We start from the raw sequence: 24,070 nt of genomic DNA, 5'->3' as shown, positions 1-24,070 counted from the left end.
ACACAATGCTAAGGGTGTGGTCTAAAAACTGGACATAAATTCATGAAAAGCCCAACCAACCGGAGCACTAAATTCCTTGCACTTCCAGGAACTACAAATCAATGAAGTAAATTAGTAATGGACAGACTTTATGAACAGAAAAACACCAGTTAGGAAATCTAGCAGTCAGTACATATTATGAATTAGACTAATAATCTGTAATATATTATTAATTTTACAGATTAAAATTCTAACTTCTAAAGGGCCCCTGAGAAACTGTAATTATCTGGAACATTCTCATTAAATAGATTAGACTTGACTAAGGAATGCTTATGCATGTACTTAACTTCAGGTAAACAAAGTTTCCACAATTAATCATGGTCAGTATGTTTTAAAATGTGAATATTTACAGCTCCCTTGAATAAAAGAGAACAATTGAGAAGGGCTGTTGCCAAAAAAGGCCTAATAACCTGAAAATCTTGATTTAAATCACAGCACAATTATTCTGTATCATTAATGTAAATCTAAAAATATTACAGATGCTCTCAAAAAACAGTTTAACCATGTTATTTCTAATAAGGGAAATTATATTGACATAGTTAACAAAAAATCTTGCCTGTGAACCCTAAATTAAACTTCATCATGTCATATTTTAATGAGTTTCAAGTTTTGTGAGGGTCCATGTATTCAACTAGAATATAGCCTGAACATTTATGATCAACTTCAAGTTGTTTAAAAGGAAAAGAAAAAAAGCTTCTAACACTTAACATGAGCATGAACTTCTAAATAGTTCTATACATTCAATTTTAATTAGAAATGAACTTTCCTTCTTTCTTGTGACAGAACAGAAAGTATCAATGTCATATTGTGCCCAAGCAGGTCAGGTGAAGAACTGAAGGATCAAGGGAGCAGGACCTCATTTCTGGCTCTTCACTGAACTCCAGAGGTGACTGAGACCAGAACTGCTGAAACACAGGCTAGCCTGTGAGTATGTGAATATACTCTTTGAGTCCAATGGGAAGACTCAAGTGCTGGGCTGGATCATACTCTTCTCCCACTTCACATTTGCAAAATCTTAACAGTACTTCTTTTTCTGTTGAGCTTTGTCCATGTTGTCTGCTTAGGTTGTGGTCCTACAGCAGGTATGATTTCTTACTCTGTCTTTATCTACTGCCTAGCACAATGGGACTCAGCTTGACAGGAGCCTCTAGGCATTAACGTGTTACTAGTAACAACAGGGACAACAATGCACTGTTGCCTCAGTTTTGAAATGTCTCTCTCATTGCTGCAAGAACTGGAGCCCAAATAATAATTCTGCTAGCTAGGTAGGCTGGAAAGTAGCACCAGCTAGTTAGCAGCTACTCATGGCAGAAGCTGCTAGAATTAGAGTTGTTGCCCCAGTGGAGCCACGAGCCTTCAAAACAAAGCACTCACGCATCCCCATATTCACTATGGAAAAAGTAAATGATGTAGGTAGAACTTGAAACATGCATAGTCTTGAGCCAAAACACTATGGAGCCAACAGCTTTGGATCAGTCCCTACATGCATAGTGTATACAGTAAAAACCAAAGCATTCTAAGCTGTTAGGTGTTATAAGTAAAGAATATTTTCTAGAGATATATGATTTCATCCTGATAGAATTCCTTCAAGCGCTGCCAAGAAAATTCAACACTGCACAGGAAAAGTAAACATGCTTCTACACAAAGACCTCCCAAACTAGTTCTAAAAAAATGACATTATTGTCATTTTTATGTGGTTAGAACATATGAAAGTGATACAAAAGAACTCCTCTTATTTCTAAAATAAACATTCATCAGTGTGGAGAGAGGTTTGCCTGGAAACATCTTACTTAACATCTGACACCTGCCTGCATACAGGCATTCCTCAGTGCACAAGGGTTGGGTGGCAGCTGTGTATATGCGCATGCAACAGAGAGTAAATCACATACTATGTCAATACTGACTTCCTCTTGTCCTCTGTCAATCTGTGTGTCCTCCATTGGACCCTGCAGACTGAGAAGTCTACTCGGAGCCCATACATCTCCTCTTTTCCTTTTCTGTTATTGATCTGGAGCTGTGTTTGTGGCAAATCTTCGTGTTTCATAGGTGTGAAAGGCTTTATTGAGGCTCCTTTAGCAGATTTATCTTGGGTCGAGTCAGTATCCTCAGTGTCAGGTCTTGAATACCATCCAGAATGTGATCTTTAACTTTGGACAGCAGAGAGAGTTACTGTCAATCCTGTTCGGGTAGCTTACTTTCCTGCAGTGAAGCCACAGGATTGAGATGAGGACTCCCAGATCAGTTCCTGGCTTTATAATCAAACTAGTCTCAAAGAAAGGGGCATAAAAAGAATTTAACTACAACTAATTTTTCATTCAGCTGTTAAATCACTCACAGTAAAATCAGACTGCTCCTTTGAAATGAAGCGTGAGAGCTAAGACCTCCACCTACATGTTTAAGCACGGATCTGGGTCTCTAGGAAGCGATCTCTCTACTGTTATGGTTCAGTTCATGTTAGAGAGAACATTACAAATATATGTACAGTATACACACACCTCAGAGGAAAACTGAGATTTAACTAAGGTTTGAAAAAGTTAATGCTCAATTAAGAAATAAAAATGAAAAGGCAAAGTACTTTTAAATTAGCAGCAGCAGCAACAGAAAAATAATTCACACTTAGTAGTTGTTCAGTGACAGACTGACAAAATCTGTTGTTCAGGATCACCAATGCGACAAGGGAGCTGAACAGGCAGGGAAAGTTTCAGGGGATCATTGTGCACAAAGGAGAGGTGCTTTTCTTCAGAAACCATCTTCCTTGCAAGTGAAGGGAATCCATTAAAGAGATGCCTATGCAGCCAGCACATGCAAGCAGATCAAAGGCTAAATGAGAGTGCTCTGAGAGCTGACAGAAGTGGCCTGCATTCACGCGGTAGACTTACTGGTATCAATGAATATTGCAGCACATTATAGCTGAATGTGGAGGGGAGCCAATATTTATCTAACAGCCAAATAGAGGAAAATAGAAGAGGAACTCAAAAGTCAGAGAACAACAGAGGGTAAACGGTGTGTGCAACAACACTACAAATGGCAATTTTTGTTGCTGGAGTAGCCTTCTGACATGCTTCCAGTAATATATATAAGGCTCCTTAAGTAAAAAGGTCTTGCTGCTCCTTGAGTTGAAGGCAGAGATCATCAACCTTTAGAGCAGGTCAGAAAAGAGGGTTTGTGTTTTTTTGCCAGCACTTTGAGCAGTGGAAGGTTGTCTAGTGGATCTTTCAGGGGAATACTGCAGATGCAGAATGCATGAACCACAGAGGAACATGAAAAGACAACTTCAGGTAAGTGAACTGGTTTGGCAGAGAACTGGTTTGAGAGATTAGTAGATATACTGGCTACTGAAAAGTACCCTGAAAGAGACTTTTACTCTGTATGATAACTGCGGCATTAGGACTAATGATAGCAATGGCTGTCTTTGATATAGCTACACAGATCAGATCAGGCTTGATAGACAAATGAGTACCAGTTTTTGTCTCAAGTTTAGATTTGGGCTCATGCTTAAAGCAGCAACTTCTTACAAGGAGGTTTTTCAATATTTTATGTGAGATACAATGAAAATAGGTCCTTGGTAGCCCCTTTCAAAAATGAAGACAGGAAGCAGTTGAGGAACAGAGTAAATGAGTGTAAAGGTGGAAAGCTGGTTAAGAAGTAATCATAGAATCATAGGATCATTTAGGTTGGAAAAGACCTTTAAGATCATCCAGTCCAACCAGTAACCTAACATTACCAAGTTCACCACTAATATAGGGAGGTTTGTGCAATAGGACAGAAATTGGAAAAATTGCACTTGTAATGGCAGATGGCAGAAACTGAATGAGAAGTGCAGGTAGGAACACACAGTTTGGGAAATAGCAGAGCAGGATAATACCCCTTGCCCTAAGCCTACATTGAAGTAATGCAAACCCACAAGAGCCACTAATTTATGAAATAAATTGTGCACATCAGTCTATGAAGTGCTCTTATATGGTTTGTCTGCAAAGAAGCAGAGGGGCAGTTTAACACCCTGCTGCCCATGACAGAACTGCTTTATGTTGAAGACTCCCTGGCTCTTTTCACACTAGTGCACTCCATGCTGGACTGTCTCATAAACCAACACCTTTTCTTAGGCTTAATGTTATGTCATATGGAAAATGTTAAAAACCAGCTGTTCCTGAAGGAGAAATCAACAAGCTTACAGACACAAGAAGACAAAGAAAGAAAAAGCTCAACAGGTGAGAAAGATGTGCAATGAACTGATTATTTGTAATCTGAAATACCTAATTTTAGATATATATTTAAAATATAGATATAGATATAAATCTTCACCTAAAATGAAGCATTTAAAAAACGGGAGTTGAAAATGCATGTAGGTCGTGTGGAAATATACAAGAAGTCTGCCTTCACAACCTGTAAGATCAATATTCATGAACATGTGATTTTGTCCTACACAGTAACAAGACTCCCCTAAAATTGAAGGATGCCTTTGCTGAAATGATCTGTGCAGGAAAGAAGTAAAGGAGATGTCACTGGATTGAATGGACAAAGAAAGCAGATTCATGAATGAAACAGCCCACTGGCTGTCTCTCAAAATCTGGCATACAAAGTTTTTCTCCAGTTTTTTAGCAGGGGGAGGGGAGAACAGTTGAACTTAGGTATATATGTCTACATCATCCTGTGACTGAACTTGGGAAACTCCCAATGCCTGCTGATGTTTGAGTTCCCTTCAATGCCCTTCTTGCAACATACAGTTAGCAAGGCAGCGCAAGCGCCTTTGTTCCAAGGCCACATCCAGATCCAGTATTTCCTTTTTACTTTCCCCTTTGAGATCCTGAAACTGCAACTGATAATCTGTTTAGTAAGTCATTCACTCTTCTGCAATAAAAGATGTTTTTACTCACATTAACATGCAGAGATATAAACATGCAAAAGCTCCTCACACAGAGTAAGGAGGCTTTAAACTCATGTTACATACATAAATAACTGAAACAACCATCATAAAGTATTCAGATTCATGGAAGTATCAACCAAGATCTGATTCTGACTCAAAAAATGCATGGAAGGAGAAGTTATTATATTCAAAGTGATGGTGTCAGCAAATTTGTACTAAAACAGTTCATGCCTCCATCCAAATAGTTATATCAATATAGGTTTTTGTACAGAATCCACAGACTACAGAACGGTGACTTAATATACTGCTCCCCTAACTTTCCGTGAACGAGAAACATCTTCTTAGATCTTGGAGAAAATAATGGCTTCAGACAGTAGAGTTTGCTTTCTCAAAGGAAGGGGAATGAACTTGTCTGACATATCTGGACACCTTTGTTCAGATCAGGAACCATGACAATGTAACTATTATAATTTGAAAAAATAACCCCAAACCCCAGCCTCCATCCAATATAGTTATAACAATACAAACCTGTGGAACCATTGGGTGGTAATTAAATACATTACTGTTCACCTCTGTGTGAGTGGTTCAGGTCTTTCCCAAGGTTGTGAAAGACTAAGATCTAGTAGCAGCTGCTTACAGTGTAAAATATGTCAGCTTAGTCACATTTCTAATGGGTAACTGCACACCACACACTCTACTCCATCAGTGAGACCTTCAGTGCTTAACAATGTTAGCAGAGAGGCCAGAGGAATGGAGATCACATAACTGAAGATGGAAATTTCCACAGACACAAATAGGAGGGCTTGCTGTGCTTCTGCATATGTGACAGCCCTACTTGGCAGATACAGCACTCTGTTTAATTAGTCTGGCTCCTTCTATAGGTACTTAATTCCCTCCAAATTGAATGGAAATGAAGATGCCTCCTCCATTTATTTCATGTGTGAATCTTTGTGATGTGCAAGTATGGTGCAGAACTGTAGAGTACATTTCAGCAGTTAGGGATATATTTTTATTCTCCTTCTACACACTTTATCTTTTCATCTATAGAGGTTTATTGGTTTGAAACTATTGGGTATTCCTCAGACTACTGCTATAAGAAGTTACTTCAGCAGTACTGTAAATGGAAGATGTAATGGTGTTCTTCATTCATCCCTTTTTAAAAGAAGTCATGACACATAGTAAAATTAACCATTTGTAAGACCCTGTAGCTTATTTCACAGGTTAGTGCTGCAGTGAAAAAGTTAATCCTGGCCATTATGTTACCAAACATTTGACTTAACTTCATATTTAGCACCAGGACAAAGACGTGCTTTTTATTGTCACTGTTGGGAAACCTTTCTTTTAGGCATGAAATCCTGCTGTTGAGGCAGTAAATTATTACTCAAGAAAACTGAGAATAAATTTAGAGAAAATACCAAGAATTAGAAGTTAACATATGAAATGGTGAAGTGACAGCATATTTTTCAAAATATTGAAAAAAACCAAGTGGCAGTGAATATTAAGTTCTGGTTAGCACAGGCATTATAGAAGAGAAGGATGGAGAGAAGTAAACTGTATTAAGGTGACTAAAGCCAGGAAATTAACTGCACTGGAAAAAAACAGAAGAGAAATTGTCCTCTGCAGAGGCACTCACTAAATCCCTACCATCACTTTAAGCTCATACTTAACACAAGCCAAGCTGTAAAAAATGTGGTAGGGCATGGTGAGATTGTTTCAACACAAAGGTGTACTAACTGGTGAAACGTGTGACCTTGAGATTTGTGTAGAGGCAAATAATCTACCTAGGTACATAGGACTCTGAATAGAGAAGTGTGATCTACTATTCTTTAAAGTAAGAAGGAAATATGGTATAAGTTATTTAAAAAAATATTTACAATTGCACTCTAATATTTTATGAATATAGTAGTCTGAATGGAATATAAGCTGAAATGGAGGAAAATGTCTATGACTGCAATCCTATGTAATGAAGGAACCATCATATTTTTTAAAAAAGCAAAATGGCTGGAAAGAGGTCTGAAATTTTAAGCTAGAAGAGTTGGAAGAAGACCATGATGGAGACTCCAGAGCTGGTCCACTGACTTGGGCAACTTGCAAGTTGCTTTGCTTCACATTTAGATATGACACACACGGCTGAAAAGGACCACTCCCTATGGGCCCCCTTGGTCACTTCACTGTAATGGCTGTTGACTAAGAGATACTGAGGAGCATGCAGTTAATGCTCCACCACAGCCAATGCATCCAGCGAGAAGGGGGAAGGGTGGGCTGTCAGACACAACTTGGCCAATTTCTTAAGAACTGCAGAGAGCACAAAGGGGGGATTGTATTATAAAAAATGGGAGAGAAAGATAAATGTTTTTAGTCATAGGTTAATACATTTTAAGGTCAGGTGCTATTACAGCAGTGCAGGGTAGGCACACAGGTAATGCAGGTACAGCATACCAGAGCTGCCTAGGGATGGCTGCTTGTTTAGACTTCTTTGTACAGTCCCATTTTTAGCAAAGTAAACCTAGGCAAAAATGGGATTATGATTCTCTCACTCAGCCCATGACTCCTGTTTTAGCTGTTTCTCAACTTAAAAGCTTCAAATAAGAGTGAATCTACCCTGTCTGACAGCATATTCCTTCTAACATCTAATTCTCCAACCTATTCCATCAATGGTTCAAGCTGTGGCCTGTGAGCTCAGGACGCTCTATGGGCTACATCTTAAGAGGCAGTCAAAGACATTCTCAATATGCTTCAGTTTAAAATAGACTTAAATACATCCCACTTAAAAAAGAGTTCAGGCATTTTTGAGGGGTTGAAAATATTTCTATTTCTGTGGCACAAAGAGACAGTAACACCATCATTGCCTCATTAGTGCTAATTCTAACTTATATGTCTGAGAAAAAACTGCAACAAAACAAGAACTGTTATTTCCTGCCAGTAAGGCTATACTGCAGTATCTGTAGACATAATGACCTGTAAATCTTTTAACCTTTTTTTTTGTCATGAACTAAACAGAGATGCTCTAATACTTCACCTAAGCTATGCAAAACACATACGAATTGACATCTTCCCTCACACAGAGGTCACCTTTAGTGGATTAGAGAAAGCCCTGACCCTTCCATACATATTCAATTCATTTCAGATTGTCACATCTTAAACTAAGTCTGATGTAGCAACAACCTAATGCCTGATGTCTCTAAATGCATTGAAAAAGGTGTTGATTTTTTTCTCCTTTACAGTTTGATTTCATCTGGAAAATGAAACAGAGCAAAACAGATGGACAATACTGCATTCACCAAATAAATATCAAAATAATAACAGGTAATTTATTGCACAAACACAAAACAAGCAGATGCAGGGGAAAAAAAGAAGAAAAGGAAGAGAAAAAGAAGTTACTACGCAATGAGCTAGAGCCCATCATAACTCAGGTTATTTCGACCCTTCAGTCAGGTATCAGGACCGCTCAGATGGTTTCCTATCTTTTCTTGCTACCAACAGAGGCTTGAAGGAGTACAGGGAGAGTGTTTGGATGAAATCATGTGCTAGAACCACCTGCTTTTTCTTCCTTTTTTTTTGTTTTGTTTTGTTTTGTTTTGTTTTGTTTTGTTTTGTTTTGTTTTGTAGCATTCAGCTGTTCTTTGTTGTACAGGAATAAAAGTTCAGGTTTGAAAAGATACAAGAACAAAGCTGTAGAAATTGCCTGGAATTTCCTCAATTTTTAGCCATCTGGCTTTCATTGCTTTGCTTCTCTCTCCTCTCCTCCATACATGTTTACCAAATCTTTTCAGCATGCAATGACCAAGCTATTAAGCAGTTATAATTAATAACACAGTTACAACATTCTCTTTCACCCCTTTGGTAGAGTTTGTTGGCTCACCATGAGGTGCTCATGCTGTTGCTGTTAAAAACAAGAGCAATTATATCTGATTACATGATGACTGCCTCTGTATTTCGGGTTGTGGAGGCTGAGGAAAAGACACATTTTGGATATGAGTAATTTTGTTGTTGAAAACAATAAAGGCAACTTTGAAACAGGGTTTTTCTGCTTGTTTTTGGAGTAATTTAGAATACAAACACAGCAATTAGCAAAACTGAGGGATCTGCCCTTTCATTTTTTGAGCTTAGAGAAGAAACAACTAGACATTGAATAGCTATTCTGCATTTACTTCTGGGAAGACTGTGCTCTGCTCAAGTACTGCTATGTCATTCTGGAAGTGATATATCTTGATTGTCACAAATTAAGTAACTGAATGACTGAATTAAAATGTTCATGGTCTTCATTCCTCCCTTTCCTGAAGAAAGCATATTGGGTCTCTCAATACATCAGAACAGGCTATATCCTTTTTATAGACATATCAAACAAGGGTATACCTAGTTAATGCTATGAAATTTTACTCTGTATCTACTGTGCTGAAAATCAGTTATTAGCTCCCAGCTTCACAATCAGCTCCACGGTGTTTCACTACTTCTTAGTTCGGTGCAAAATGGGAATTTTTTTTGTATGGTTTTCCAGGAGAAAAGGGACTGGGCTCTTCTTCTGCTATTGTTCTTGAAGCAATAAGCAAAACACTCTCAACAAAGTCTGAAACCACAGGAAACTGAGCTGCTTTGGGATTTGAATATGGATGAAATCTTCCAATTTTTGTGTGCAACTCTTCCTGATTCTTTTTCTTTCTTCTGTAAGAATTTTAAGCATGAGATTTTGCTGACCTCATACAGCTGTGAATGTCTGAAGACAGATTTCTGTGGTTTAGTTTTTCTGTCTCTCCTGAATGGACTCGGAGTAGTAATGCATTAAGATACTAAGCCAGAATTTCAATGGAAATTATAAAGCTCTCTCAGCTGCTATACAAGCATGATCACCTTTCAGTGTTCTCATAAATCTGAAGTATTGCCAGCATATTCTAGCTTTTACCATATTTTGTTCCAGGACAGCAGAGCAATTAGGAATTGAAAAGGATAATAATACCACAGACTAATTTCAGGGTGAGGCATTAAATGAGTAATGAAGTCTTCTAGTCTATCCACATTTATTCTCAGCAGGGAGCAAAAAGAACAGCAACAGTGAAGATCCATTTAGCATCATTCTTCTTAAGTGTCCAAAAAGAATGATGAAACAAAAGCAGAATGAAATTACTCTTCACTGACTACTCCTACAATATCTGTCTTGAGTTGTATGCCTTCTGACCCTCCAGAAAGGCTGACTAGATCTTGTGGTTCAACGCTTTTGTTTATCTGTATTAAACCAACTAAACCAATTTTTGACCAGGAGAGGCTGATGTGACTAGCCCTTTGAGAAGCTATGGAAAATGCCCCATGTAACCAAAAGTGCCTGCAGCAGAAGCAACATTAACCTTGGAAGTTCTAGTTTTTAAATATTCTCCCTCTTAAGCTAAACAAGATCTTGAACTATATTAAATTCTAGATGTATGCATTAAATTCTAAGCATGCTGGGCTGTTTCAGTTCAAGAAACATCACTGGAATAATTTCTCTAAATATATTAGGAGGGAATTTTTATTCTCTTGGGCAAGAGTTCTCAGCTTTTTCTTCATGCTGTGGAGAACATTCCCATGTCTACTGAGACATTCGTCACCATCTCAGTTGCCTTTTCAGCAGACTGCCTCCTCTACCCACCACAACTGCATGCTCCAACAGTCACTTACACATCAAGGACATTTTAGGAAATTGTTTTTTTTATATTTTTAGCTTCTGTTAATGCACTTTAGCAGCTGGAAAACAGAGAGAAGAGCCAACACGATGAGACCAGCCAGCTCTCTCTATAAGCCGTCAGCAAAAGCTCTGGGAAGTATCAGTAGTTCACAGATCACATTTTGGGAACTGCTGTAACAGGGATCTAAGTTCACAGCCACTGTGTGTTACAAGTTTTGGACTTGTCAGTCAATAGTAATGCCTTCATCAGTATTCGTAAGGACAGGATTTTAGCCTAAATTTCCATCAGATTCCTGGATCAAGATTCTTGAATTAGAATCCTGAAGCATCTTATGATTAAAACAAAGGAAAACCCTAAAGCCTTCGGTTTTTTTTCTTCTTTTTTTTTTTTTTTTTTCTCATGTGTTCTTTCTGGAAGTCTTAAGACTGTTGTAAGTAATGATTATAAAGCAATAATCTTTATACACTAAATACTATCAGTTTAATTAATATACCATTGTGTTTGATATGGTGGCATTAGTAGATGTAGCACTTCAGAATCTTGCAGGAAATAAAGAAGTTATCCTGTCACAGCCCAGCCGGGAGACCACATCAACTTTCCTTCTTGCCTCTCTTTCCATTCGCCACATTGCCTGCTGTCTGCAGCTTTGAGCTTTAGGCCTCCTTGCTCTTACCAGAGGAGCCATTTTGACGAACACACGCTGTTCTTCATCCTATGCCACTTAAATCTCTGCAGACAGGCAATTTCCTCCAGACCAAAGGGGCTGGAGGGAGAGGAGATGTATATACAGGGAGAGGAGTCATTTCCCCTTTTCAGAGCTGCAGCCCTTGGAGTCACTGAAAGCTTCTTAGTCTCCCTCCACCACCTTGATCCCCTTTCACCTCTGCTTCATGGCCTGATTCTCACCTACAGTACGATCATCTTGTAATCCATGGGGTGGACTACATGCCCAAGCTTTAAACTAGCTCCACTCTGGTAGCAAGGTTACCACAGTGGCATGGATTATCACACAGACTAATTAAAAAAATATTCACCCAATTTCTCAGACTATTTTTGTAACAGAACTCACATAAATACTGGCCTACATAAGCATGCCTTATTTTTTTCTTAACCACTGAATACTTATTTTCCATGTCAGAAATGGTGGGTGATCAATCTCCTACCATGCACTCTCAGCTCCAGTGATACTGCTACCTGCAAATTACAGGAGATATCCACCTATAAAGTTCTTTTCATAGTCATAGAATCATAGAACGGTTTGGGTTGGAAGGGACCTTAAAGATCATCTAGTCCAACCCCCCTGCCATGGGCAGGGACACCTTCCACTAGACTGGGTTGCTCAAAGACCCATCCAACCTGGCCTTGAACACTTCCAGGGATGGGACATCCACAGCTTCTCTGGGCAACCTGTTCCAGTGCCTCACTACCCTCAGAGTGAAGAATTTCTTCCTTATATCTAATCTAAGTCTACCCTCTTTCAGTTTAAAGCCATTGCCCCTTCTCCTATCATTACATGCTCTTTTAAAAAGATGCTCTTTCCCTTCTCTGACAGATGCACCCCATCAGCCCCTAGCAGACCAGGTTTCTCAAAATGAGTCCCATGGTCTAAGTAGTTGAACCCTTGGCTGTGGCACCAGTCCTGTAACCATTTGTTGATTCTCCAGATTCAACTGCATTTTCAAGCATTAATATAATATTTGTGTGTTATTGCTAGCAATACAGATGATTTAACAAAGTCAGGGTTGCAATATCCTCATAAGCAATTCTTCTAATGCTTTGGTGAAGTGTGTCAGCCTATTTGGCTCTGCTTGTCACAGACTCAAAATCCTGATCATCCAATCAAACTATTTCTGCCCTGGATTCTGTATGGATGTTGGCCATATTTGATACTATATTTGATTTTTAATGTGAACATTCTCTGTGTACCCCAAATCTACTACTATTCATAATGACATACCCCTGTATAGCTTGCTGTCATATAAAGCATACATACATCTACCAATATAGACTCTAAGAAATATGTACCACCTGGACAGCACTGAGTGTTTTAAATAGTTCAGAGTTATAGATCAATGTATTTCAAATCTGCTGCACTACCAGAAGAGAGTAAATGCACCTGTGTACAGCTGTGAATAAAGACAATATGTATACAGTACATCCTGAAGACTTGAGAGACCCAGGTCTATTTAAATAAACTGAGGGAACCTCATTACAGCTATTTTCTTTCATAGAGGGTACAGATGTGAACCTCTGCAGACAAAGATCTGCTGTTTTTAGGGTCAGGATCGTGGAAGCTGCCTGAGGCCAGGGAGGAACAGGTTCTGCAAAACCTTTTGTCAGAGGAGAGGCTGGAGAAGTCTCCTTAAACTTGAACATTACTCTGGGGAAAGTTAAACCAATCCATAACTTAGCTGCCTACAGAACCTGAATAGGAAAGTGGTCTGAAGTTTGCCATTTGGTTTTACCACTGCTTTGCACTTCCCAGTCAATATGACTGTGGCGTGAAGAGGCTGTTAGCCCCTGCAGTCTGAGAAAGAGCATGTGTGAGGCAGTGCGTGCCTCCAGACCAAAAGGCCATTGCGTCTGGGGTCACAAGTTATTTAAAATTCTTTTTTTCATACCGCTAGAGTTGTTTAAATGGTTATGGGCAACATACTGGACTATAAACACCCATACTTGTGTATTTATTTTTCTTTTGTCAAAATCCATTAAAAAATGTCTGGACAAGACTGAAGAGCCCTGGCCCGGGTATCCTCCTGTGATAACACCACCAGCCTGGCTGCGCCGATCTGCTACCTCACTCAGCAGCAGAGTTTTACTCACTCACATCACCTCTGCTGACTTCACGTCAGTTAAAAGGAATCCTAGGGGGAGTGACACAGATCTGATGAGCCCAGACAGCTGAGCCTGTGGTACTGCAACTTGGGGAGCTGTCTCAGGCTCTCGTCTGCATGTTTCACTCTTGTACTTCAGGAGCCATTTCAGTAATGCCCAGATCCAAGCATCTCTGGCCCTGAACATCTCAGATTCATGGGGAGCTTGAAGATCAGCTTCTCAACTTCATCAGTGATCACATCTCTCTTAAATCTGGAAAAAAATGCATGTCTGGTGATAAGAAATAAGAAGCCTACCTTGGGGGGCAGGGGTCCAGGCTACAGGCTTTCAGCAGCTGTGGAGGACGGCGGCTGGTAACACATAACATCTCGTCTGCAGTCTCCCTGGTTTGTTTGTTCAGGCAGGCCACCACAGCCTCCTGGACACCTGCACACAACAACACATGGTCACAGCCGGCTCTCCATACCTGGAGGGGCAGCCAAGGGCAGAGATGGGCCCAGCAGGGCCAGGCGGGGCTGCGCTGGGGCTGCTGCATGTGGGGAAGCACAGCCTCACACCCAGGGCTGCTAGCTCAGGGCATGCAGCCCTGGCTGCAGAGCATGAGGAGGCTCCTTCCCACATGTTGGTGAGGTGTTTTCTGTCCACATCCAAGTGCTCTGCATGACAGTATTTGAGGAATATGGTATGTCTACCAAAGGGGAATGTTTCTTGTCACAGCGTACCTGTGTGAGTAGGAAAATTGCAGTTCCTTTTCTCCCTTCTATTGGGAAAAGCTTTCATCCCTAACTCTTGTAATTTTCCAGACATAGGCATACATTGCTTACTGCAACATTTGTATCCTGTTCCCCAGCCAGCTGTGAGTTGATCTGATCAAAAAACCACATGGGATGCTGGGCTTTTACTTGCCCTTGCTTTCAGGCTCACTAGGTGTCATGATTGCAATGAAAAGTCCCTAGGTTCATTCACCACTTACTGTCCCTGACCAGAAAATTGTCTAGTGGTCTCTAGTGACTGCACCCTTTCACTATGAGTGCAATAAGGCTGTTTATTTGTCAGTCAAGCAGGCTAAGTTGTGAAGATGGCCTTGACTTCAGCATGCTACATTTTAAGCAACAGTATGATTGCTATATGTGCAAAAGTAAAGTAAAACAAAGTCAGACAATTCATCTGCTCTCCATTACTCTTCTGCATCCACAGACCTGCACCTAACCGAAGATGCAAACCTGCAGGGTGTATGTGAGAGCTGGGGCAGAACAACAGTAGCTGTTGGGACTAAGAAACGCTGGAAGATTTGATGATTATGTTTTAACTCAGGAAATCCTTGGTGATACCAAATTCCTTATGTACTTTTTGGCATACCAGTTACTCTGTCTCAATTTTCCTATAAGTAAGGTAGGAATATTACTTTTTTTTTTTTGATCACAAGGTTAGAAAGCTAGAAAATCAGGGATTGCAACACTACCTGGTATAGGAAAGAGTACTTAGTGAGAGAGGATCTACTTCTTCCCTAGGGGGTCTAAGAATAATAATTGGTCTGAACTTCCTAAAAATCCAGTCCATAGTGGTTCAAGCAAAGTGGAACTATGATTTTTACTTTCATCCATACTTCCTGAGTTAGGAAAAGATTAGCTGAAATCATAACAATTGCATCATTTTCTCAAAACCAGCAATTAGTTTTCCAAAATATCTCACAATCTTTTGAAGACACCAATGTTAAAAAAAAAAAAAAAAAAAAAAAGTTGTTGGAAGAGCTTGAACAGCTCCAAGAACAGTGTAACAGAACTGACAGTATCTTTTGCTATTTCTAATGCCAGATCACATGTTGTTAGGGAAACTATGATACCATATTATTCAACAGGACCAGAGTGCTGCAACTCATCATAGTTCTCATACTCCTGAAATTATTCATGGATTCATTCCTCTTATCCTCAGTACAGACTGAGGAGAGGCCCACAGCAAAGTGGTACGCTGAATAATTGGCTCCTATGTGTGCAAGCCTATTCAGGTTGTGCTTATGACTCAAGGATAAGCAGTGTCTCCACTGTACTCAACGTGCTGAAGGGAAGAAAGAAATTTGACATTTTTTGACATATAACATCAACACCAAAATTACCAAATCCCTGAAGTCAGACACATTATAGAATCATAGAATCATTTAGGTTGGAAAAGACCTTTAAGATCATCCAGTCCAACCATTAACCTAACACTACCAAGTCCACCACTAAACCAATTAAGGGTAAAGTAGCAATTTCATGTTTCCTGGCTTGGTGGCTGGATTATTTATAATGAAAGTAAAAACTAGGAATCATTTATGTTGGAAAGGATCTCTAAGATCACCAGTCCAACCATCAACCCAACATCATCATTGTTGTGGGTTTCCTTGTTTACAAGGTGGCCCCATATTTTCAAGGCATTTTGCTATTCAAGTAATCTCCAAAAAGACTCAAAGAAATTGTAAAAAGGATAGCCCATTGAAAGAATAAAACAAATGGTAGTGATTTATCTCCAGGATAGGAAACTGATGAAATTTCTATACATAAACAATATGTTCTCTACCCTATTGTGTTCAGTACCTTTCCACCTCAATCATTTTTCTGTTGAGCATGTTATCATATTGTGTAGACCAAACAGAGGCATATGGATTCCCCAGGACAGACTGCTCCTGGCTGCAGAACAGAGGTGGTTCTCTGTCTGATGGCAAATGGCACTGTGTTCAAGTTATTGGTCTGTACTTTGCATTGCATCACTTGTGCAGGTCTGACAGCAAGACCAATCTGACGAAGCCAGGAGAGAAGGACTGCTAATCCACAGGTATGGACATTAGGAAAGTACTCTTCTTAAATCTGAAAGAAACCACTGAGTCTTGCCACATGCTGTGAGATCATTCTGTTTGCTATGGATACAGCTCACTCACCATCTGTACGTGATGGATGTTTTTCTTTTCAGATCAAAATTTTGTAAATTGAGTGTACTTCCACAGTTTCAATTTCTCTTCTCTGAAGTGTGTCACTAATGAGCTCTTAACCAATGATTATCAATTACCTTAATGCTTTTGCATTGTCTGTTTCAGTGCTGACTATCCAAAAGTGATTGACTGCGAGGTCTTGAATTCAGCCTTTTCTTTGTTTCTCAGTCTGATGGTTTTGTTTTATCAAATTCATATAGCCAAGCTCTGATACTACTACTCTTCAATTTTCAGTATTCAACCTGCCCCAAACCTCCCAGTGAGTTCATCCCCCATGTTTATTCCTGCCACCTAAGTCATCTCTAATTATATTTCCAATAATTTTAGTCTATTCTACCAGCATTCTACTCTGTTCATTATAATTGCCTTTCAGAGATGCTTATAACTTTTTACCTTTTAAAGGTATCGGTAGGACCAGTAGTCTTGCCTGACAGCATGGGTATTGAAGAAAAAGTCTCCTGCCTGAATTTAACTGGTCTGTGGTTGCTAGACTGTGTGTTGATGGAAGTTTCTGGCTCTAATAGCTTGTGCCAGTGACTAAAAAAAAAAAATCTGGCTTGCCTCAGCAACAAACAAATGTGCTCAAAATCACTTTCCTCAGCTTCTCCTTGAATCTTGCACTGAGTGCGTCTCAGCATACTGATAACATATGTCCCTCTGTTTTTGATAGGTCAATGCACCAAATGGTTATAAGCTTTAAATCAAGGATTGCTCATTGAACGTTTAGAGAATATAAAGACCTTTGATTATCCATCGGAAGTTCCACAGTACAGAGATAATTAAAAAAATATATGAACTTCAGGAAGTTTATTCGCCAAGTAACTGAATTCTAAACATTATTTACCGCACAATATGACCAGAACAAAAAGCTGTTTGCTTTAAAATTGCTTTCCCTGAAAAAAAGAAATCAGTTCTCAATAGGAAATCACAGTATAAAAGGGTGTAAGGGTGGGACATGAATCTAGGCAGTTTAAGTTCATTTTCAAAGTACCATCAAATGAGATTTTCTGTGTTTATATCTACCAGAATAGAATAATTGTTACATGATATTTGATGACAGCTCTGGGAAATGCAGCCACTAACAGCAGACTAAATGACTAACTAATTCCTTCTGGTTGCTACTTCTGGGAGGTGAAAGGTTACTTCTGCATCTATCCAATTTCTTCTCTTGAGACTCCAAAACCAACAAAATTAGTTTGACTGGTCTTGCACCTATGGCTACAAAAATATCTGACTTAGCATCTCCTAGTCTTGAAAATTTGGAGTTCATGTCAGACAAAAAGAAATCTTGGCTAACAATTTTTGCTGACAAATGAAAGAGATTAAATTTATAAAGCAAAATGTCTCTGTCATATCAGTCTCTGTGAGTTATATATGAAAAATACACACATAGTCACTACAGTCAAAGAAATTACTTCGTTTCAAGAGGATATTTCTAGAAGCTATTTGGGTTTTGGTGTTCACAGTGTAAGCGTGACAAATTGTTCCTGCTTGCTAGTAGCCTCAGTATATGACAGATACTCCTGTAAAGTCAGTGTTTGTCACCACTTAGCATACCCTAGTGTCATATTTTTTATGTAGGAAACAAAGCAATAGTGGCAATGGTCTGACAACTCTGTGTGAATGGCTCTAAACACTGTCTACTGTCAGCAACCTAAAAGTAAGCATAGAAAACCTTTGCATTATTTTCTGCTACTGTGTTTTTTAAGTTTGTAACTGATTACTGGTGAATCCGTGCAGATCACACTATTAACCATTCATAAAGCGCTGAGTGGTTTCCAGGTCTACAGTATCTATTCTGTATTTATCTATAGTAATCCTTTTTAAAATAGCCTGAAACTTGCAATGGAAGAAGACAGCAGCTGGAGAAGCCTACATTTAATTTAAAAAATACCAGAGTGGACATATTTCTTAGAACTAGCTAGACAAAATTGTGGGAAAAAAATGATATCAGAGAACTGTGCGTTAAAAATCTATAACATGTAGAACCTGAGACCTTGATTAACTTTGAGAAACTCCAAGTGCCAAACCTGCTAGCTTCAGACAATCACTCCATTAGTGCTTTTTTATCATATGTTTTCTTTTGCACTGGTATTGGAGCTAATGTCACTTAGTGATAGGAGTTAGGGAACCGGCTGAGTGCTTAGAATATCAATAATTTAATGCATCTGTGATGGGGGGACAGTTTACTTCCACATGTTTATACTTGCACAGTACAAATCCAGAAATAAAAACTAAAAATGGCATGTGATTCTTAGCCTGTATCACCAGACCACTTTAACATTCAGCTTTTTTGTGTGAGTGCCTTTTGAGTGCTCAGGTGATACAATGAAACAGAAATATGTGATACATTGATCACTCTAGGTGACAGCCTGAGCATGGAGCCTGAAAAGTCCTGGACTAAAATACATTGTGCACATTTTTTTTTCACGGTTTTCATCCATGCCTTTTCAAATACATATGGACGCAATGATCTCATGGTTGGACTTGATGATCTTAAAGGTCTTTTCCAACCTAAATGATTCTATGATTCTAAATAGCGGTAGCAAAGTAACATGTCCACGGGCGTTAGCTACAAAGCGCACTCTTGAAGAGGGAAAGCAGATCCAGCACAGAAACATTTTGCACTTACCTCCTCCACAGGACTCTGAACACTCTGTAAAGCCCTCATATTCCCAGTCGTACAGCTCATCAAACTCCTGCAAGCTGCCATACAGCAGCTCAGTTTCCTCTGGGGTATATTCGGTCGCCTCCCCACTGCAGGGACCACTGTAACAGGCTCTCTGAGACACAGGTTTGGGACCTTCACATTCATCGATGGGCAAGTCAGCCACAGACTGAGAGAAAGAGAGGAGCACTTGACATTTCACAAGCCGCACCTGGCTGCCCACTCCACAAGTGACACTACAGGTGGACCAAGCCTCAGGAATAAACCTGTGAGAGGAAGAAAGCAAGGGAAGTTATGTGCACAAACAGCCAGACAAGCAAAAGCAGTATAGTCCTGTCCAGGCCAAATTCTGTTTAATGAGAAACAAATGATTCACCTCATCATATGGCTATTATGGAATACACATAAGAGCCATGACATGTTGTTGACAACTGAATGGCGACAGTTGAAGGGCTCTCAAGTACTCCTTATAAATATATATATGTCTCCGTATATAGAGGAAGAAATACGCACACTTAGAGCGCCTGCCTTGATCCTAAAACATCTCAGTGTAAGGCATCCTGCAATCTGCCAATGTGCATCATGATCCCACTAGCTACTTTTTGCTAGTAATCAGACCAGACCACCTTTGCCTTAGCTGATATCACAATTACATCACTCACAAGTATTGAACAGGCTGCCGTTATCATTTAGTTGCAGTATTACAGGGAAAATAATTTCCACCATTGTTCCTGTATTGCAGTAACCATTTTTAAGCCCTAATTTGAAGCCATAAAAAAGATAAAGAACTCACTATTTCTTTAGCTGCTGCACCCCTCCAGCACATTTAATTTCCCTTCTCATTAAAAAAACAGTGTTCCATTTCTATTCTGGATTTCTCTGGTTGTTGCTCTTGTCTCACTGATGAGGAACCTTTACATGCTCCAAATTTTTGCCTCTGAAAGTCCACATGTACTTCAATAAAAGCACCTTGCAGCCATCATTACAATAATCAAACCAGACTGAATTCTGTTTAGTTTTGTTTTGGTTTAGTTTGGGTTTTTTGGTTTGTTTTTTTTTTTTTTTTTTTTCCCCTCAACAATAGAATAATTTCTCATTTTTTCTGTGTTGTTGCCCCTTTTCAGCATCTTAAAAAAAAATCAGTGCTGGAAATTGGCCTAGCATTTTACTCAAAATAACATCAAGCAGAACATTCACATTCAACTCCATACCACATCATTACCACCTTGTTTAAATGTAACACACCTTGTTTTGCTGAGCTCATGTTGATCTATGCTGATTCCTAAATCTTTCTGGAAACAATGGTTCCAGGGTACTCCATGACCTACATTATTTATGCTTATATACCTGATGTTAGTAGTATTAAAGCACTGCAGTAATGAATCCAGGTTACAGGGTGATTCAGATAGCTTTGTCTGACTGTCTTGTCTTCTCTGTTGGCCATTCTGCCAAACTTTCTGCCATGGGCAAATTCTAAGACAGTGGTTGTAGATATACTTCAAGCGCTGGAATAGAAGAGTGACTAGTAGGATCTGGCACTGATTCCTTAAGAACTTCACAGGAACAATCCCTGTTGATAACACTCTCCCATCAACAGTAAGTGTTTGGGATCTATCAGCTCCTTCAAACTCAGCAAGTTTTTTTTTACTGATATTTTTGAATGCTAATTTAATGAACTGAAAGCTTTGTGTGATAGCATCAACTGCCTGACAGAAGTTTAGATCTTTCAGCACATAATCATATGCATTAGATGAATTTATCAAATAAATCAGAGTTTACAGGATGTATTTTTGATTAAAACATGGCTGTCATTGACAGTATTCCTCTCCTTTTGGTCTTTATTTAGACAGGCCACACCAGACTTAGGCAGCTTTGCCCAGGGCTGAAGGCATTTTCTATGGTCTAGGGCTACTCAGGTCTATAGGAAACTCATTTCTCAGCTTGAGAATCCCATAGGAAGAAAAAAGAAATTTAGTTTTGTGATCAGCATCTTCGAAAGCATTTTTACGTGCTTCTCTTTTTCATCTACTGCCTTTCTCTAGTTGACAAAAGGACTTTCCCTTCATTCTGGGGTTAAAACAAGGATCCAAAACTAAGAAAGGATCCTGGTGCCCCCCCAGGATGTATGTACCAGGATCCCTGACTGGAACAGCATAGTTTTCTAGAGCAGAGAAGTGTGCATCTCTTTACCCACTTTTTGTGGGTGTTTATAACATCTTGTTATAAACTGCTAGTGTACACAGGAAATAATGGAAAGAAAAGAAATAGATTGTATATATTATTGCAACATTTGAAACTGTTTATAATTCTGCTACAAAGACCACAAGATTTCTTTCTGGAGCACAGCCTTTGGGAAACAAATGATGCAAGGTGATTCCGTTTCCCTACTCTGAGACATTTTACCTTAAATGATCGGTCTTGTTTCAAAGATGTTATCCTTCATTTTGAAAGGATTATAGTCTTTAACAGTACAGGTGGGCCACTCATCTTGTTTTCTCTAAGACTGTGCAACTGCTATAATACTATTTTGATGTGGAAAATCTCCTGTCACAGACTGAACAGCCCATGCCAGCCACTGTGACTTAGATATTTTGATTAGTTTAAATGTATAGCTTCTTGACCTGACAAACTAGGAGGTAGAAATCCTAATCAGGTTACAAAAGAAGTGCACTGGTCTTCATCAGAAGCTGTCTTCCTTATATTTTTTAATATTGTGAATTGCTGAGTAGCTTTGCTTTTGTTGAAGGGTTGCTGTATCCCAAACCAAAAGGGATGATATTTTGTCAAGTGTTAAAATTACTCACATAGAAAAACAGAGATACTTCATATGCTGGGAATACTGACATATGATGTATATCACACATACAAACACAGGAACAAAAGAGAGAGGACACAAAAGGGAAGTAAGAACATTATTAAAGTAGACTGGATCCTTTTTGAAATGAGGCTTGATCTATAAATGCCACATTTTATATTATTTTAGCCTAGTCAGCAACTCATAAAGAAAACAATGGAATACCTTCAGGAAATTATATTTTATTCAGCTTTCTAGGCCCAATTTCTACATTTTAAGTGATAAATTTGGAAGTGTAATTTAATCCCAATATAACTGCTGGCTGCTAAAGAGGGAATTGGTAGAATCAAAAGAATTGAAAGCAGAAAAAAAGGTGGGGGGTGAGGGGTGGGGGGGCGGGAGGGTAACAAGAAAACCTGCAAACAAAATCTCCGTATAGGACTTGTCATTAGATACTATAATATAAATATACAATGATTCTGAATTTTCCATTATCCTAAAACCGGGAAATTACAAAATCTTCCAAATATCTTTGTATGGTCATTAATGATAAATGTTGCCAAATGGTAAGCACAAAACACAAAAAGTATGTGAATAATAAGCAGTCACTTCCATGGGTTTAAAGTTATTTGTGCTGCATATAGCGTACATCCTACTGTACAGCATTGTGCTTTTCTGTATGCTAGCGTTTCTTTGAAAATGGAAGTAGTGGAATAGTTTTATGGGAATTAGGTTTTTTAGAAAACAGGAAATGATGGAGGTTTTTTCTGTTGCCATTGCATGTTGTTTAATTAAATCCCACTGTAATAATTGTCCCTATAATAACCCTAATAAATAAAAAAAGGCAATAACTATTCCTAGTAATGTGGCAGTAGTAGCTGTCAGCGAGAACCCAATTGTGCTAATAGCTGTACAAATGAAAAAAAAAAAGGTGCCTCTTGCCTCAAAGAGATTAGATTGAGTATTTCATAGCTCCTAGCATACTTCTCAGTGATTAGCATGTTGCCATTGCATCAAAGATCATCTTCTTTTATTCCTCTGCACAGCACACATGACAATGCTTTTTCCCCAGAGGAAAAATACAGTGATAAGTGTGTTCTGAGAGCTCTGATGAATATTTTAAATGAGTCTTTTGCCTTTATTTTAGAGATACCTTCACTGGGTGGAGAAGTGTAAGCTGGAAGGAGGGAAAATCATGACCTTGCTTCATTATGACTGACTTAACTGTGTCTGCTGCTACTCAACTGCTGGAGCACTGACTACATTACAGCACCTGGCTGTGGGACAGCTGAAGGGTCCCTCTGCCTGTCACCCCCCTCTAAATGGGCATCTCTGTGGGCAGCAGTGCTCTCAAGCTTGAAAAGGAAAAGGGTTGGAATGAAAGGTGGAAAAGTCCTACATCAGGGTTCCTACAATGTGTGTTATGAATAAAAAAAAATAAATATCAGTCTGTATACAGACTGATGCTCTTTGAACTATGAAGAAAAATATCTTATTTTCTTCACTGCTACTTAATTACATAGTGTCCTTAATTTTTATTGCATAATGCTTTTTTATTTAATCCATCATTGGGTAATCCATGGTTCAGACAAAGTCTGAGGTTTTGAGAACTGCACATACCACTGAGTGTTTGAAGGCACAGACACCCATCTATTAAGGCATCTAAAATCAGATACTACTGGTGAAATAAAATGCTCAGTGGCTTGCTCAAAGGCTTAGAAATTTTCTGTGATAGAACCGTGAACTGAGCTCAGACTTCCAGACTCCTTGTCTTGAGCTGAAATATAAACCTGTCTTTTTTCTCCAGGAGAGACCACCTTTTCATAGGTTTTAAGGTGTGGGTAACACCACAGGATGTTCACACACAGCACTAGGTAGCTGCTGGTGCCACTGTTCAGAGCAGTGAAACAGAGGTCATGACCACTCATCAATAAAATCTCAGGGCCTCATCTGTAAAAGTAATGGCACCAGAGTCAGCTGCATAGGTCCAATTCCAATCTGAGTGATTACAGTCCATCCCTCTATAGTTTCTTTTCAGTTTAGTTTGAATATGATCTTTTCCTTCAGCTTTGTGTCAAATCATTCTATTCTGTTGGTGCTCTCCATAAATTCACCACTGCCTTCCTCCCCAGAGAAAGATAACTGCTTCTGCCCTGTATAGATATTACACATAAATCCTAAGTAGTGGTGACTGTCTAAAGGGGATCCTTAAATGAATAGATAGAAATCATTACCTAATATTAGGCTG

At 39.1% G+C, this 24,070-nt stretch overlaps 1 protein-coding gene across 1 annotated transcript in view; it reads right to left on the bottom strand.

Moving 5' to 3' along the window:
- Window positions 1–24,070, bottom strand: part of ADAMTSL1 (ADAMTS like 1) — a 486,156-nt gene that overhangs the window by 62,777 nt on the left and 399,309 nt on the right. Inside the window, 2 exon segments of the mRNA XM_075727091.1 lie at window positions 13,692–13,821; window positions 18,993–19,294. Coding sequence (XP_075583206.1) covers window positions 13,692–13,821; window positions 18,993–19,294 — 432 coding nt within the window.

The sequence above is a fragment of the Pelecanus crispus genome, chromosome Z (genome assembly GCF_030463565.1).
Source record: "Pelecanus crispus isolate bPelCri1 chromosome Z, bPelCri1.pri, whole genome shotgun sequence".
Taxonomy (NCBI): domain Eukaryota; kingdom Metazoa; phylum Chordata; class Aves; order Pelecaniformes; family Pelecanidae; genus Pelecanus; species Pelecanus crispus.
The sequence above is the reverse complement of the archived record's forward strand: the minus strand, read 5'-3'. Positions and strand labels throughout refer to the sequence as shown.